Source organism: Harmonia axyridis, chromosome 3, assembly GCF_914767665.1.
Source record: "Harmonia axyridis chromosome 3, icHarAxyr1.1, whole genome shotgun sequence".
NCBI classification, from domain to species: Eukaryota; Metazoa; Arthropoda; class Insecta; order Coleoptera; family Coccinellidae; genus Harmonia; species Harmonia axyridis.
Window position 1 is genome coordinate 19,293,402 of NC_059503.1, and position 19,539 is coordinate 19,312,940.

The following is a 19,539-nucleotide window of genomic DNA, read 5'->3' on the forward strand; positions in this document are numbered from 1 at the left end:
TAGCCTCGTGAACTACTGACGGAACGGAAAAAAAAATTGAATCGTGCGATATATGTGGATAGCCGTAAATCCCGCAATCAGAATAGATTGATCAGAAAGGGAGAGAGTGATTGCTCTTCCAATGGATGAAGATAATTTGACTCGAACTTGAAACGGAATTGGAAGGATATATAATAATGCATAAAAGAAAGAATAGATAGAATAGAAAAAGCTTCGTTTCAAATAGAGGAAGCTAACACATATCTCGAAATCAAACAGGGTGAAAAGATCAGATCCTAATTCAATATTCAAAAATTCATTTAATGAATATGGTTCTAGCTTCAGCAACAGCTGAAAAATTCGATTCTTGAAACTGTTCGTCTTTGCTCCTATGTCGAGCGATAGTTCATTTAGCTCAGTTGAAGTCATCAACCTTTGACTTGGGTATTTCAATCCTAATATTCTTGTATTATATTTAGTAATGGTTTTCTCTTCATTGTATTTGCCATTTTTGTAGAAAAATAACAACCATTTCTGAAAGTAAATGATGAACGCTTTTAGTAATTTATTTCCTCGAAATCTCAATCTACATGATACTCAAAATCTCAGTTCTCTTTTGAAATTTCAAGACCTCCTCAATTTCAGAATTATCTTGGTTTCCAAAACAGCTTGATGTATTGTTTTTATGTACTTACGTTGAATCAAGGTACCTTTCCATTTACCTCACCGATTATTAACATCTCAACTGATAATAAATTCATAGAATCTCACCACAGGATACCCAAGAAATAACATATGGAGCCTGATTTTTTAGGTAAATTGGTGACGTTATCACTCTATTTCAAACTATCGTCTTGAAATTACAATTTCTTTGCAGCGCGAGATCAAAATCCACAGTCCTGATATATTATGGAATTTCAGTTTTTGCGTGGTAAGTATGAAATGTAACAGCAGATGTATTCATAATTGATTTTTAAGAAACCACTCATCTTCTTTCCTGGTAGATTCTATCTATTCTATCCGAGGCATTCTAGAGCGCAGGAGTTGTGGCATTTGATAAGATGTTAGTGTCATCCTCAGTTTGAGTTGAATGAAACTTACAGAAAATCTTTAATCATATCATAATTTTCCAATAATATTCACATAAAATTATTTCAGAAGCTATTTCATTGTTAGTTTTAGAAATAGACACATGACGCATTTGAGTCACAACTCTTGATTCCTCAAGAACCCATTATCTTAAAACCCAAGGTTGGAACATTGAGACGCAAACCTAACAACTATACAGTGTACATAATGTGGATAAACTATTAAGTTAAGTTACCCGGAGGCTTTTATATTACCCCTAGACAATAAAAAAAGCCTTCATTTTTATTTATAATTATTCAATTATAATCCTTTTGCGATATTGCTTTCGATACTTATCGATGAATTGTTTTTTTTCTAATTTGAACCTCCATTTCGGACAACTGATATTCTGAGAATAATCAATGCGATAGCTTATGCATTCTGTTCGATAACCAATTTGCAAATTCAAATAGCTTTAATGGATTCTGAGATGAACTCTGAACATCGGACTCCGATTTGTTGATCGAACACATTTCAAAATATAATTCGTGAAAATATCCTATTATTCGCAGTATTTTTTTCAGAAGATCCAAAGAAAAATAATCGTCTTTCCAAGAACTATAAACAAACTTGAAGGCAAATGAAACAAAAGTCCCAATATAAGAATACTTCCAACAACAAGCAGGAGCTTCAGCGGATGCCGAAATTCTCACAGAATATTCTTTATGGCAGGTGACTGGATCGACATGACTCCAAGATTCTCGATTCGGCTCCAACGCCTGAACATAAATTCTCACGTCCTAACACATTATCGAAGGCACGTGGAATTCGTAAACGCTGAACCAATTTCCGTCGGGTCATTTTATGTTGAGTTGTTTCCGAAAAATTGAATCAGTATTTGGTCGGAAGTCGAATTTCTCATTCTCACGATGTTACACACGCTCACGATGGGCTTACGTCGAAACGTGAAGATTGAAAACGAATCTTTCTTCGTGTCTGAAAATATCAGGTTCTAGTAAATTGTCACACCACCTCAACAGATATTTTGGAACGCTTGTTCTCCGAACAGATCGCTCGATCTGTGAAAATGTCTGAAATTTTCAGATTTTAAAGGAATTCTTCAATTCAGTCCACCCGTTCACACGAAAATTTTCGAACAGACGTCGATAGCAATTGGCTTCCGGTCACAGTGACCGCACGACAGCGGTTTATGAGCAAAATATGTCTTGGGGTTCCGTGAATATGACGAAATTCTGTTATTCTGTTGATTTCAAAACTACGGATTCAATCAGGATGAATTGTTTTTGAAAGCAAAATTAAAAGAAATTGTCCGAAATCTGATGTTGTGGGGTAACCCGAACCAAAAAAATTTCAAGATAAATATCGAATAAAAACTTACCCATTATTTCCCCAATAACACATCCAACCGTTTTTTCCCAAAATACGAGGCTTTATTTTAAAAAAAAACTGTTAATATATATGATTCAAAGTATCTTCCATCGCTGGTCACTACTTTCTCCCATCTATAGAGTAGCGTACGAATCCTGAGTTGAAAAAACTGCTCATTTTTTGAAGCGATCCACGAATCCATCCAATTTTTCACTACTTCATAAGACTAGAAGCGCTGGTCAGCCAGGCCGTATGCCATTGATCGAAACAAATGCTAGTCCGAGGGAGCAACGTCTGGAGAATACGGCGGTAGGACTTCCTATTTCAACGTTTCGAAGTATATCTTGACCACTTTCGCAACATGAAGTCGAGCATTGTCATGCTGTAAAATCACTTTATCATGTGTCTCGTTGTATTTCGGCCATTTGTCTTTCAATGCTCGGCTCAAACGCATTAATTGCGTTCAATAACCATGACTTGTGATTGTTTCAGCCGATTTTAAAAACTTATAATAAATACACTATACCGAGCTGCTCCCACCAAATACTGAGCATGACCTGGAACCGTGAATATTCGGTTTGGCCGTCGACGTGGAAGCATGGACGGGAAATCCCCGTGATTTTTTGAGCTAGGGATTATCGTTATGAACCTATTTTTCGTCTCCAAACAGCTGTTCACAAGGAAACCAAGGCCGTTCAACATCTCTCGTTTTCAACTCATACGGCACCCAATTTCCTTGTTTATCAATCATTCCCACGATATCCAGGCGTTTGGAAACGTCTTGTTGCATCACTCCCAATGATCCTGCCAATTTATGTTGCGTTTGACAGGAGTCCTGACCCAGTAATGCCTCCAATTCTGCATCTTCGAAAACCTTCTCTCTTCCACCGCTATGCAAATCTTCGACGTCATAATCATCGTTCTTGAAGTGGTGAAACCACTCACGGCACGTTCTTTCTCAAATAGCAGCCTAATCATAGGTATTTGAAAGCATTCGATCAGCTTCAGCCGAAGATATCTTCATATTGAAGCAGAAAGTTGAAACCTCCCGCAAGAATTCGGCTGACATGTTAAATCGAGAATAACTTAATGATGCAGACACAAATCGACTAATATTTCGATAAAAGAATTATCATACCATTGTCATTCGAAATTTCAAGAAGAATCGTTATAGTCTACACAGGTGGAACTTTCATAGGGAGTTCCGCAAGGATCTCTGCTGTGACCGTTAGTGTTTATATTATATGTAACCGACATTCCGAAAACGGAGAATATCCCCATGGCACTTTATGCTGAAGATACTACCATTTTTTTCAGTTGGTGGAGTCCCAAAATAGCTACGAAGTACTTGAAGAAGCTATCTCGATACTTCAATCAAGGTTCTCTCGATGATTTTGACTATCTGTTGATTATTTTTTTCTGTTCGACTTTGGGTTAGTCTGGACTAGTATGATTAGGTACTACGTTTCATTACCCCAATATGATTCCAACAATAAAGAATGAAATAAATGTAAGATCCAGTTTATTGTTCCCTGTAAATAATTGAGATAGTCAACAGGATGCTTGGAGACCTATTAGTCTCTTCAAGTGCCAAGGGCATGACAAATTCCATGAATTTACAGGGAACGAATTGTTATTGTACATAATGTGAAAAAGATGTGTAATTCTTCGGGGTGTCGAAGAATGTGTCATGTCGGTTGTAAAACTCAAGAGATTTACTGGGGTTGGGAAAGTTCCAGAAAAAGACGGTTATGCCAGATGCATGCATGCATCTGTTTCTCAGGTTCTAGTCCTTCTAGAATATTCGATTTCCAGGAATCCGCGAAGATCTTTGGGGCGGTACGGCAAAAGCTCTTATTGGACTAAGGGGATGGTACCTTCCCCTAAGGGTGTGGTCGAACCGAGAGAAGGGAGATCTATATTCGAGAGAGGGTAGCTCCAATCGGCAGAGAGCACAGTTCAAATTAAACCGAAGACGGGTACAGACGGTAAAGTTCAACTTAAGCCGAAGACAAGTCGGTCAAGTTCGGTCGGTCAACTTGAGACGTACGACGTAAAGACGGTTCGCGGACTAGATTAAGACGAGTCGCGGACTAGATTAAGCCGAACAAATCAAAGACGAGACGACCGAAAACTTGAAGTACGACGAAGATGTGATAAACGAAGACGTTTCGAGTAATTAAACTAGAGTTGAAGACGAAATTCAGTACCGTAGTGAGAAACTTGTAATTAAGACGTAATTAGGATCTTCTCAATACTGAGTTTGTACTGTATAAGTGTGGCTTTGTAAATAGATGTAAATAATTGAAAAGAGTTTAATTAGTACAAATCCAACAAAGTCACGGAGAAAAAGACGAAAGGCCAGGTAATCGAATCATACCTCTAGACGATCGATTAACCAAGCCTACATAAATATGTACGGTTCTTACCATCCTATAAGTAAAATGTAATGCTGAAAGAAATATCCAAGTCGATTCATGAGCTTGGAAACTAAAAATTTTTTATCGATTGTTACGTTAATAATCGGTACCCTTCACCAGGAAGAGAGGCTACCCATTATTAACATATCAATCGATAATAAATGAGTAAAATCCATGCTCCATATTGATATATTCCTGATATTTAATGGCGACTGGCATAATCAAAATACGGAAAAAATATCGAAATTAATATTTCCGCTCTGAAACATTAAAATCTTGGATCGCTGACACAAAATGCAAATTCCATATTTGACTGAATGAATATGCCTGAATGCCTCTTGCTGAGCGCAGCTAATTACAACATTATTCAATGAAATTCTGCATGCAGCATATTGATGCCAAATAGAATAATGCATGGCATGTTTCCTACACAGGGTACACTGATTGAATGCATGTTGTACCATATTGTACGTAGTAATCGGTGATTGCAATTTGGCTTGATTTCCTTATAAATATATTCAGTTTTCAGTTATAGTAAATTTGGATAATTCATTTCATATAATTCGAAAGAATTGTTTGGATACCTGATTGAACTTTCATGAGCATGAGTGAATCCGGTTTCATCATTATGAAATAATTATTTATAAGGTAAGTAATTGTACAGCTGAAATAGTAAGAGAGAATCAATGAATGTGGAAACACAGCCATCACATCATCTGCTGTATTAGATACTTGAAGTAATCCCATGAATTAGAAGCATACTGATATGGTTTCACATGTCTGGTTGTGTTAACAAGGTTGTAAGAGGATACTGAAGCTGTAGGGCTCCATTTTGTTTTGTGAAAGATGAATTCCTCGACTAGTGATTAGGAGAAAATGTCTTGTTTCATGGTTTTATCATAATAAGTGAGATTTCGGGTTTGGGTACATCCTATTGATGAACAGCAATTATGGGATTTTAATAGATATCCCGATAATTCTTATTTTTTTTAAATAAACATGCATTCCTCCTCACATTTCTAATGAAAATTTTTACAAACATTTCGAAAAATCCAATAATGAAAAGTGTATGGCATTTGCAATTTTACGGTACAAGCAATTTCGTCTCAAATCATAATTCGTGAGTGACATTTTGTTCTTAATTGGTCATTAGTGCTAAAAATACTTTCGAGAGTAGTTTAGGTGAGATATATAAATTATCAATTCATGACCAAATTGTATTAAGTTCTGGGAACAACTGCGGCATTTCCACCTCACATTCAATGTTCTCGAATTCGATATAAATGAATGTTTTAATTGAAAGTAGTTGCAAAAAGCTGGAGTTGAATTATACTCAGAAAAACTCGAAGTATTAATGGCCTTGAACTCTCCAACACTCCAACTAATTAACGAAATTTTCGTAATGGAAATATTTCATTTCATTATAACGATTCCATTAATTTTCTTTCACTATGTAGGTACATCGTTTCGTGAAATTGGATCTTTTCATCGAATGAAATATTCAAAACTAAAAACTGTCGTTGACGCCATCTCTCAAGTTTCGTTCTCGTTTTCTCGGGTTGCGTCTGTCTTGTTCAAAGCATCGTTCTTGATTTTCTTGCATTGTTTCGTGTTGGGTAATATGATTCTGAACCTCCCGAGATTGCAGACAACGTTCTCTTTAGTGGAATTTTAATGGAACTTTCGAATATCAAATTCAGCATCACCAAGTCTCCCTCTAGGAATCGATGAATAGGCAACAACGTTCGCAGTGGGAGAGTACATTGTCGAACCCAGTGGAATTTCGGTTAGTTCCTTGCGGGATCATCAGCTTCTGATATGAGTAGTTCTCGGAAATTATAATTGAATCCTGCGTCTTGATTGAGATCTGGATTACTAATTACAGATCAGGTAATGTACGCTTAAAAAAAAACGTTTGAGGCAATATTTCTTATTTTTGTCCATGCATCTGGGATTATTTTGCTGGTAATTGGGAAAACATGAAAATACAAATTTTATAAAAATTGAGTTCATTTCTCAACAAAAATAGTGGTCACTTTACGAAAACACCTAATTTTTTTATTCACCTCTAGGTCTTTCAATTCCTGGTTGTGTTGTCTCAATAAACTGATTTTTTTATCAGTTTGAATATCAATATTTTCGATTGTTTTTGGCTTTTCCCCCACGCGCTCTATTTTATTAATTGTAAGATTCAACACCTCCGAATAACCTAACAGAAATTATTCATATACCTTGCCTGAGATGCTCAAATATTACATAGGGCAATCAAAGCAACTCGTAAAATGCGAATTAAATAACACATATAGAACACAGAGATATTTGATTAGAGAACAAATAGTACGAAAAAGAATATCGACGACTTGATTTTCATAAACTGAAAGAAACCGCCAATCACAGGTCCGATACACAAAATTTTAAAGTATACTAACTGACAAAGAAACTGAAACACTTGAAAGGAGCTGTTTGAATTTTGATTTTATTTTGGTAAAAAAAATAGTATATCAGTAAATGATTTGGAGAAAAAAACGAAGGACTTAAATTTGTTTTCAATAAATTTGTTAATAATGTGTTTGTCCACCGCGATTATCTATAAACTTCCCTACATGATGCAATAAGATGGCCTATTTCTTCTTGAGCCGCCAATGTCCGTGAGGGCTGGGATAAATTTCCAAGCCTTCTACCAATGATGTCCTAAACATGCTCCATGGGCGAAAGATCGTGGCATCTGGACGGCCATGGCAGAAAATTCACATGAGTCGCTTCGAAAAAGTTTAAACTAACTCTGGTAACATGAGGTCGTACATTATCTTCCTGAAATATTGGATTCTCGAGCTGGTTAAGGTGAGAGAGAACATATGGCTCCACTATTTCTTGAAGGTTACGCAGCGGTGTCGTGTTACCTGGAATAAAGACTAAACGTGACCTACTTGCATGTGCGATAGCACCCCATACCGCACCTCTAGTGTCCGGTGTACATGACGCTCAACATCAAACTGAAGTTCACGTCTTTCTCTCCGACGTCGTCCAACCCTTTTTCGGCCATCATGTGCACCTAAGGAGAATCGAGATTCATCAGAAAAGACAATCTGATGCCATTCCACTACTACGTTCTCTGCACTACTGTAATCGTTGCCGGCCATGCTCAACCGTCAGAGGTAAGACAAGATGAGGTAGATAATGCTGCAGTCCAAAAGACCTTATCTGGAGATAAGCCGTTCGGACAGTTACAGGATGACCTTATTCTCCTAACCACTCATTAGCCAAAGATGGAGTTGTCGCAAATCGGTCTCTAATGGCCATAAGTCTTAGAATTCGATCTTCAACTTCATTTGTACCCCTTCGTCGTCCGGTGCCTACTCTTCTTCGATTTTAGATTTATCGAACCACGCTTGACAACATCTCATAACAGTAGTTGGATTTCTGTTCGTACGATTTCTCGAAATGACAATCCCGCCTTCCGAAGACCAATAATTCGACCTCTTTCAAATTCACTTAGCTGGCGATAAATTCTGCGTACACGTCCTCTAGGCGTTTTAAGAACAACTAAACATCGACTTTGGATCTCCTCGAACAGCTGGTTTGTTGTAACATTCAAAAAACGACTGAAATATTCAAGTAAAAAAAATTGTTCACATGAAAAAACCTTCACGATTTTTTTCTCCAAATTCAATCATTTACTCCTTGCGCTACTTTCAATGTTTCATAAAAATTTTTTTAAATTTAAACAGGTCCTTCTAGGTGTTGCAGTTTTTTTTCAGTTAATATATTTCAAGTAAATACGAATACGAAAAAGCACGTAAAACCTCCACACTCCATATCACGCCTATTCTTTTCCAACGCCCATATTAACAGTCGTAGAAATTCCATGTTGCAACCGAACCTTCGAAAAACCTTCACACAAACCCAAAATTGATCCCGAAACAGCGCCCCCATGATTTCCCTTGTTATATGCTAATGTATTCATTGAATACCAAGGCCGGCAAAATTGTGGACTTGTTTTTGTGAGCAAGTGGAGGAGAGTTCCTCAGCAGAACGTTCGCACCTACCTTTCTGGGTCTCACGGGGAGAGACGTGCTGTGTAATGTGATTACCATCCTCGCGCCGCCAAAGTATTCTGGGCTCTGGATGGCCTGTCGCGCTGCAAGACAGCGTGACGTTCTCGCCTTCCGAAATCGTGACATCGCCGCTCGTTCCTGAATCGTCGATATCGGGTGGCACTGGAAAAAAGAGGAGAAAATTGGATAACTGTCGGATTCCGCTAGAGGGATTCGATGCGGTTTATATATTGAGCGGTCGATGATTCGATGGTGAATGATCGGTCGAATATTAGGTTTGAACCATAGACATGGAATTATATGGACTGGGCGTTAGAGAGAGACCGTTGATATCGGTTAAGTTGTCTAAAAACCTGGTGAATTCTCTGATTAGATTCTGTTTTGTCAATTTGAGATTATTAGTTAAGCTTCGTTAAGTCGATTGCAGGTAGCGCTATTAACAAATTATGACAAATTCTTCTTATTTCAAATATTTGAATTTATTCTAGTTAACGTTTTGTGAATATTTCACTGCAGATGTTCCAAATGGGGATAACTTATCACTGTTTGCTTGTTGAAATTCCCAGGAAATACAAATATTCGCAAGATGATCACATTTCCTTGGACACGATGCACTTAAAATTATACAAGATATAATATAGAAACAACTAGTTCATTAAAATTCAGTTACCTTTGTATTCTTAGATTAGGACCTTACATGAAAAAAATTTTGAGAACCGTTAGTGTATTTCAGTGAATTTCATATTTTCTTTCGCCTCAGTGATATTCTGTACATTTTCTCATAACGAGAAGTTAATAAAATACATATTAGAAACGTTTATTTTACATAGGAAACTGTTCCCTGGAGTTCATCTATTGATATGATACTTGATATATCAATCAAATTTAAATCCAAATCAATGGAAAAAAGATCGAAATGACAAGTATGACATTGCGGCGCCGCCATGAAATAAAACTGATATTTTCAGTTCGCTCCAATGTCATTGCATTCAAAAATTGATGAGTGCATACATTATTTCATACAGTATTTTTAGACATCTAAATATAGGTGTATTGTGACAACGATAGAATAGTTGATGGCAATACATTGGTTTCATGAATTGATTATGTGTTTTCTTGTGGAGATTACGGATTCTTTAAAGATTTACTAAGTGTTTGTTGTAATTCTTCTGCTTATTTTAGTTCTAATAAACAATTTTCAATATGCCTGCTTCGTATACAGCTTATAATTGAACCAAAGTTTCGTAGGAAGGAGCCATACAATTATGATATTGACAACATGTGATACAACAATGATGAAAAATACTATACAACAAATTCCTATCCTTTATAGATCCGGACTTATGAATTTTTGACAATATTATTCGAGTTTCAATGCAAATAAGCCCTGATTTGTCAGATGTTTATCATAATTTTTTTATATTGATATTTATTATATGATTTGTTCCTTATGTGCTTGTATATTTGATGATAAAATGTAATATAATAAAATCTTGTATAAAATTTGCAATACTTTTTCACATCGGCAGATTAAAGGAAGATGTTTCCGTAAGGCTGAAATGTCCTTCTTTCATAGGAAAAGTATAGCACTTTCGTCAACTATACACTCACTATTTCCCACTCTATTTCTCGAAAATATTTGGGAATTTTAAAAATTTCATAAATGATCCTTTATAAGGTTTTAATTTATCACGAATTTCGAATTCCCTCAAGTTTAGTTAAACTTGTAGCTACGTCATATCGAATTTAAATTTAATTATCTATAATATTATCAAAAAACTGAACTTTCTGATATCTCTGGAATAGAAAATAAAGAATATTTTCTTTCAGATAGGACTCAGTGAAATTCTAATTTTTCTGAAAGAAATTTAAGATATCATGAAAATCTGTCCCATACAGTTCCTAAATATGATTTATGTAGCTATTTCAATGCGATTCTCATCCGAATAACTCAATATTTTTATTGAAAAACATTAAAACAGTTTTATTTCCATAGCCAAATCGTATGTTTTGCTAGTAATTATTCATTCCTTTACAACACCTTTCTCCTTTAATCATTAAAATTTGAGTTCCACATGTCAAATCAATAATAATCCGCGAACTCCAAAAATTTCAATATTTGGTGGCCATCAAGGTCTATGGATTTAACTCCGTTAGATTTTTATAATATTTCAATATTTTCAAATTGATAAATGTTTGTACTGTCCTTGGGATCTCTTGCAGAGAAAAATATCTACTAAAATTCAATTCATGTTTTGCTAGTATGATCCGAATCATAATATTCTCCATCGAAAATTCCTAGCTGTTATAGTTTCATATTTATTTTTTCACAAGTCGAGTTATTTTGCGTTGGAACAGAAGATGATAGATCACAATGGTTCCAACAACATAATCAAGATATCTCGAACCATTGTACACCCCGTTTTGTCTTTAATTCCACAATTTTTTATTGATCATATTTCATAAATTCTGAATAAATTTTTACTGCTGAATAAAATCACAATAATTTCTATACATTGTATTCCATCCATATTAACTTTTCCCTTTCAATGGGCCACTAGAGAATCCCCGTTTTTCAACACAACAAAAAAGCGATTCAATTTTTCGCTATAAAGACCATCTGTGCATAATTTATATGAAGCAGCAGTACAATATATATGTTAATATGTATTACAAAAAATATCCCCAAAGAGTCATTCTGTTATATATTATCTGAAAATGAGGAAAAACTGCGACAAATTCGGTTATGACATTTCTCTAATTCTGTGGTTATTCCGTTCATTCTTCCACATCTTGTAGAACAAAATCGTGCGAGAATATATCAGAAACGCACAGTTTTCATGGTTATATTTCATTATTATATGTTGGTATTCCGAACTTTCCGCCACGGCTTTATCTGTCAATTCATCAATTTGCCTTAAAGAAATCAGTTCTGCCAACCAACATTTTTCAATGCAAAAATCACTAAATGATATTTATGGAAATATTTCATTAATTTCAATTAAAATGCAATGAATTAGAGAAAATAATGTATAATACTCGTACAGAAGGCTCATTCTACCACTCGTTCATTCCAAAACTCGCCACTTCGTGGCTCGTTTTTGAATTTTGAACTCGTGGAAGAATATCAATGCCTTCTGCACTTGTTTTATAAATAACTATTAAGGGTCTCTTCAGAATGTCGCCATGTTCTCTATATGTATAAAATTATATATCGTATATACAGGCTGATGCCAGATAACGTCAAAAAATCTCGAAGGTTTTTGGTGATAAGAAAAATGAAAATTCATTTGCAGCTTGGTCCGCCAATTCATCTCAACGAAAATAGTTAAAATAAAAACATTTTTCTATAATATCCTGGAGTCCACAAAAAGATTTATCCAACTCTATAAAATTATGTTGAATATAATCTTGTTGGTACATAATTTAATAGGTAGGGCTTAAATATTCTCGAACTAAGACTGTGAAGATTTTTGGCAAGTCTTTGTTTTTGAATAGATTCCACTTAGACTCTCAAGATTTGATTGAGGAGCCATTAGTTTGTGAGATATTGCATTGTGAGTGTAGCTACTTTTATTATTTGAAAAAAGATGGAAACAAGAATTACGTTTGCTGATGAACTATTGCTTTTTGAAAGGAAAAAAACAGTTCAACCAAAATCTTGGCCTAATGAAGACTTTCCGGGCCCTGCACCAGTAAAATCAAGCATCATTGATTGGTATGCTAAGTTTAAACGTGGTGAAATGAGTACCGAAGACGGCGAAAGCAGTGGACGATCAAAAGAGGCTGTCACCGACGAAAAAATCAAAAAAGTTCACAAAATAATTTTGAATGACCGTAAAGTGAAGTTGATCGAGATAGCAGACATTGTGAAGAAATCATCTGAACGTGTATATCATATCATTCACGAATATTTATACATGAAGAAGCTGTGTGCAGAATGGATGTTGCGTGAGCTCAAAATCGATCAAAAGCAACAACGTGTTAATGATTCTGAACAGTGTTGGAAGCTGTTTAAGTGCAATAAACCTGAATTTTTGCGTCGATATGTGAAAATGGATGAAACATGGCTCCATCATTTCCCTCCGGAGTCCAGTCAGCTGCGTGGACTGCACACGATGAACCGAAGCGAGGAAAAACCCAACAGTCACCTGGCAAGGTTATGGCATCAGTATTCTGGGATGCGCAAGATATAATATTCATTGATTCCCTCCAAAAAGGCCAGACCATCAACAACGATAATAATATAGCGTTATTGGATCGTTTAAAGGATGAAATGGTTAAAAAACGGCCCCATTTGAAGAAAAAAAGGTGGTGTTTCATCAAGACAATGCGCCGTGTGACAAATCAATGAAAACAATTGCAAAATTGCACGAATTGGACTTCGAATTGATCTGCATTCACCGTATTCGCCAGATCTGGCCCCCAGCGACTTTTTCCTGATCTCAGACCTCAAAAAAATGCTCGCTGGAAAGAAATTTAGCGCCAATGAGGAAATCATCGCCGATACTGAGGCCTATTTTGAAGCGAAAGACATTGAAATTCTTGACTTGAATACGATTTCGCCATCAGTGAGGTGACGATTTCCAACCAAAAATTCGAAATTCACGGAATGATAGATAAATCTCTACCTACAAGTAATGTAACGCGCGCTCAATACTATATACCATATTCTTATCGATAACTAGTAAATTCCATAGAATATTAAAATTATTCAGGACTATAAAGGATAGTGGCAAAACTTCAAAAAAAAAAACTGGCTCTTTGGAAAATACATTCCTATTAGAAGATATATTTGAAAATAATGTTCCATGACATATATAAATATTCAAGAGTTATCGTGTGAATAAAAATATCAGTAGAACCAATTTTTGTAAAAACTATAAAAACTGTTGCGTCCTCGTATGGCAAAATTAATATTACTGAGTTCCGAGCTTGTGAAAAATTGATACCTCTCATTGGATATACACAAAAGAATTTATGGTTCGGGTCTGGAACAAAAGTACCGTTTTTCCTGAAACGGGGTTATAAATAATGCGAAGCAACATGAAAAGGGATTACTCACTAATCACATTTTATATTTTCTTTTATTTTTTCCTTTGTGCAAACAGCAGAATATTCATCACATTCTGTTCCCCACTCGAACTGATACAGCCACAAACAATTATGTATAATTTTCTCGTCCATCACCGTTTTTTTAAATTCATTTTTGTTAGCTTCTAAGGTCGAATGAATTTTCCGGTTGGATTTTCATCCGAACCGGTTGATTTGGGACTTGAGTGTGGCGTTTTATTTGCGGTGCTTTTCTTGTTGATAAAACTCACAGAAGTCTGAAGATTTAGCCACGAATTTTACATTCGACTGCGGAGTTAATTGAAATGTCGAATCATTTTGAGCATCATATCTGGAGGCACTTATTTTCCGAGAATATCTCTCTGGGTTACAAATATTCTCAATTAGCTGGAATTGATTTTATCCCATTTTCGTCTCCAAAAACGACATAATTCCACCCATAACAATAAGGCTAATATGTCGTTTATCCACTCAGTGAATTATCTTTTAATTATTTTTAAGTAACCACCAGAATTTATAACTTATTTACACTTGATAAAAACAACCTCTATCAATAAATATAGGTCATCTGGAGCAGTATCTATAAAGCATTCCAACTCTCCTCTTGTAAATATATTTTTCTACTCCCCCTACAGTAAGTACCGAAATTCGTACATCTCACCAACTATGTAACTGCCTATTTCAAGCACTGTGCAATGTAAAACAGTGCCACCTACTTTACCGTAAACAGAAAACACGATCAACAAGCAATACAGTAGCATCTGTAGAGTAAATCGCACGGTGAATAACCAATAAGATAAAACCTTTAGCAGTTGCTACGGAAACGAATTGATTACAGCTTGCGTAGGCGGTAACCTTTAGACTTTTCATAGTGGTGTCGAGACTTGCCACCAGTTTCTGAATTTGCTTAAATTTTCTCGGAAATTATTGCATTCGTAAAAAAAGTATAGTACACAACTCGAGATGGAAAAAAATTACGCACTACTATAGAATTACGTATTCGCCGCTTCGCGTGCGTAACTTTTTTTAGTCGTGCGTAATATGTTTCTCACAACTCTTGTTATGTAATATACTCTTGACTACTTTGCTATTTATCTTCTTTATTGTTGCTTCAGAAGTAACTTTGGATATTTTGGATATGACATAACAAACTTCAATCATCACGTAAAATTTCATGTTTTTTCTGTTATCAGAACAAAAAACATCCGAGAAAAATATCAAAAAATATAATCTAATATTTCAGTGACAACAGTTGCAACCTATTTGATATTTGACGTGTTAATAACTGTTTCAAGCTTAATGCGGAATTTTATTATGATTGCGCCATCACAACTAAGTAAATAGTATTCAAGCAGTAAAAACATAATTAAAATAATATTTCCATAACAAAAATTCAGAATAGATTGAAATTCAGTATATGGAGGGTGTTTTTTTAAAGCTATAGAACTTTAAATTGCAATAAAACAACGATGGATTATTCGATTGACATGAATTTCATTTATCCGCAAGATAATCTTGTGGCATTACATTTTAAATATGATTTCTGGCATACGACCGCCACAGCTAGCTCGGATGTAGTTCAATCTGGACGTCCAATTTTCGAGGACTTTTTCCAACATTTGTGGCCGTATATCGGCAATAACACGGTGAATGTTGTCTTCCAAATGGTCAAGTGTTTGTGGCTTATCCGCATAGACCAATGACTTTACATAGTCCCACAGAAAGTAGTCTAGCGGTGTTAAATCACAAGATCTTGGAGGCCAATCCACAGGTCCAAAACGTGAAATTAGGCGGTCACCAAACGTATCTTTCAAAAAATCGATTGTGGCACGAGCTGTGTGACATGTTGCGCCGTCTTGTTGGAACCATAGCTCCTGGACGTTATGGTTGTTCAATTCAGGAATAAAAAAGTTAGTAATCATGGCTCTATACCGATCACCATTGACTGTAACGTTCTGGCCATCATCGTTTTTGAAGAAGGACGGACCAATGATTCCACCAGACCATAAAGCGGACCAAACAGTCAGTTTTTCTGAATGTAACGGTGTTTCGACATATACTTGAGGATTAGCTTCACTCCAAATGCGGCAGCTTTGTTTGTTGACGTAGCCATTCAACCAGAAGTGCGCTTCATCGCTAAACAAAATAAATTGGACGTAGTGCGCGATACGTATTCCGCACAGAACTATTATTTTCGAAATGAAATTGCACTATTTGCAAGCGTTGTTCAGGCGTGAGTCTATTCATGATGAATTGCCAAACCAAACTGAGAATAAATTACTTAACAGCTGTTAAATCGGTTGCCATCTTGAACAGAAATGACAACTTAAAGTTATATACCTCGAAAAAAACACCTGTCAGTTATATGAAGAAAAATCACTGGTAAGTCAGTTCGCAATTTTGGAGGAAATGTTTCGTCAAAATTACTCATTTACATAAAATTACTGATAATAATGACACAATAAATTAAATTTCATAAAAAAAATTTCAACAGTTTTGTGGTCTTCAATAGGCGAATATTCAGTAAAATGAAATTTGACAGTCAGCTGAGGTTTGTTTGAAATCGATGTGGCATCTGTTTCTATATTCTGCATCAGACTTTCATGCTTTAACATTATTCAAATCGAAAATTAATCCAATCAAACAAATTTAATACACTTCTTTTATTTCTCGACTTTTTCAGTTTGAATTGTTAATTCCTCTTACCTTGAACATCAACACATCCAACCTGCTTCTTCATCTGGGACGTATTAATCTGGCACATATAGCAACCACGATCAGATTCCTTCAATTGCCTTATACGTAACTGCCACGTTTTCAAACTATCATCGTGAGTTACTGATATCCTGGGGTTATGTGTTATAACTCTGGTATGTAAGCTGAGGATTGTTTGATCATCAGCTTTCATCCATCCCACCTGTAAACGGGAAAATATTTGGTTTTTAGAAGAAATTATCATTATTGTTTGATCTACTAACATTCATAGTTGCATTTTTCACGATATCTATCCAATAAAACTATCATCAGAGCTGACAACTTCTATGGGTTGAAATGAAGTAAATGTGGATTCTGAAGTTTCGATTCAGATTCTCAACCCGATTGGAATTACAGCAGAGGTGACCTTGACCCATATCCTTTTAAAGAGATTACCTGCCCATAGCTTTAACTGCATTTCATCAGTAATTCCATTAATACACACAATGAAGTTCACATAACAAATAGAAAATAATAAACCAACTCAATCCAATATTCGAAGACCTCACTTAGACCATGTTATTTGCAATAGTTTATGTTTTTCTGAAGAGAAAACACGGAAAAAAATTAATATTCTTGAATGCTGATAAGTACCCTGGGATATCAAAAATCCATTACATTATCAATATAAATAGAAATTTGTGAATCCGGTGATGATTCTCTTAACCAATTTCATCAACTCCAATATTTTTTTAAAATGATCGAAATTCGAAATATCATAATATATACAGAAGCGAAAGACGTAGGTTCAAAGATTTCTTTGCAACTTCGTACAATTGTGACAGAGTATTATTCATAGAAGCGATCTGTGTTGCACTCAAATCCAGATAAGAAATACATTAAAAATGAGGGACACAATCTTGGGATGAAAAGTACTCCGACAGAAGGGAACCCTACAATTCACTGAGGAATTAAAACGAGATTTACTCTCGTGGTTTATATACTATTTCACACACAATAGGACTACAAGGACTCTAAAAAACCCTTAAATGAAATAAGCAGGGTAGTCATGAAAGATGCTACACGTAGAAATACTTTTATTTTAAAATGTCTCTGTCAATTGATCGATGGTTATCATTTTGTAGTTGACATCGCCATCGCTGTCGAAAAGAAGATGGAGCCTTTATTTGGAAGAGTATGGAAGCTCTAGGGCAACACCTTTATGAAGCCAATATTCAATGCTACTGGATTCACGAGACAACTATTGTGAGCATCACTTTTTATATTTTAAGCTGCCCCGCTTGCTTTTTGACCTTTATCGAAGAAAAACTGTAAAATATAGCCTATTTTCTTTTTGCTAGGGCTCATCTTTAACAAGCGCTCATACTGAACCGAGTCAACTAATCACAAAACTGTCACAAATGTCTTTGTAGTACGAAATCTCATCTAGTGAAACCCGATCGGACTTACACAAACGCGAGATAACTACAGCCATCTATTGAAAAATAATTGATTTCTTTCTACCACGCCTATTATATGTGAATAATTCATTCTTCAGCCGAAATTTAGAAGTATAATTTCCCAGATCGCCAAGGAAGCAATAGGCTTATGAATCTACAGGCACTCAAACGGTGATAAATAATCTCAAGTAAGATCTCTTCTCGAATTCTCTTCAAAACTGATATTTCGAACTATCTCAAATTTTAACGAAAGTTGAATTCATACTTTGCTCATTATACCTAGTCGTTAAAAAATTTCTGCTTCTATATCTTTTGGACGAAATAATACATAATTGGAGAGATACTTCTCAAGTTTTCTTGAACTAAACAACAGTTTCTACAATATTGTAGATCACTTCACAAATTGAGATAACTCCAATCCATACTTATTTTCAATAAAAATAAAATGAAAGCAACTGAGTATTTTCTGCGATTGTCTTAATAACTGTACCAATGTCCACTCAGGCGAATGCATTTTTTCGTTCACAATAACAATGCTCCTGCACCCCTCAGTGAACATCATACTTCGCAAGAATGGTTTTCTTTCAATGCAGCTCAATTATCAACGTCCTTCAAGATTTCTTGAAAATACGTCCAATATAAGCAAAAAAAGTTGATTTCAGGGAAGTTACAATGAAGTGGGAAATATCCAGTAACATATGAAACGTTAATATTTCGTGTATAAAGGAACTGTAAATTGATAGCTGTATGAAAGTAATTTATTCATGTTATGAAACTCTCTTTCATTTTGAGAATTCACGGCGCTTAAGTTGTGAATTTGCAAATTGTGACATTCATCCGATATTTAAAATATCTATTTCAAACAAAAATGTTGCTAATTATACAAATGAGAACTAATTATAATAACCTAGCGTCAAATTTGTATTCGAATATATTGAATATTCACTTCGATAGCCATGAGCTGCATTCAACTGATATTCTGAATTGATTTTATTTAATTATCGGGATTGATAAACACAATCAGTTCACGTTTTTGAGCTCCAAGCTAGAATTTCAATCAATTAAAGATGTCATATGGTTATAATAAATCCGCGCTTCATAATTATAAAACTCAAATTCTATTCAATGTATTCAAGCTCTTGAATTAACAACTGATAATTCAAGAGAACATGTATTTCGACCTGCACAAATCCAGGAAAGAAGAAACTGATTCAAAACTAGTTTCGTTTAGTCTCTTGAAACTCCGAATTTCCAGAGAAGGCAATTTATTATCATATTTAATTGGCGTCATTTGTAGTGAAAAATATACATTTCTCAAATTAAACTTGAAGTTACCTAATAAGCGTGACAAAATGGTGAATGCCCCGGTTCCAGAATGCTTCGTCTGAAATTTTTATTTGA

General features: G+C 35.2%; 1 protein-coding gene across 3 annotated transcripts in view; it reads right to left on the bottom strand.

Moving 5' to 3' along the window:
* The window catches only part of LOC123674631 (lachesin-like), a 115,341-nt gene that overhangs the window by 61,263 nt on the left and 34,539 nt on the right, over positions 1-19,539 (bottom strand). For all 3 annotated transcript variants that reach the window (XM_045609569.1, XM_045609568.1, XM_045609567.1), the window contains exons 4-5: positions 16,691-16,901; positions 8,903-9,073 (exon numbers count right to left, since the gene is read on the bottom strand). In XM_045609569.1, the coding sequence (XP_045465525.1) occupies positions 8,903-9,073; positions 16,691-16,901 (382 nt within the window). The remainder of the gene's footprint in view (positions 1-8,902; positions 9,074-16,690; positions 16,902-19,539) is intronic.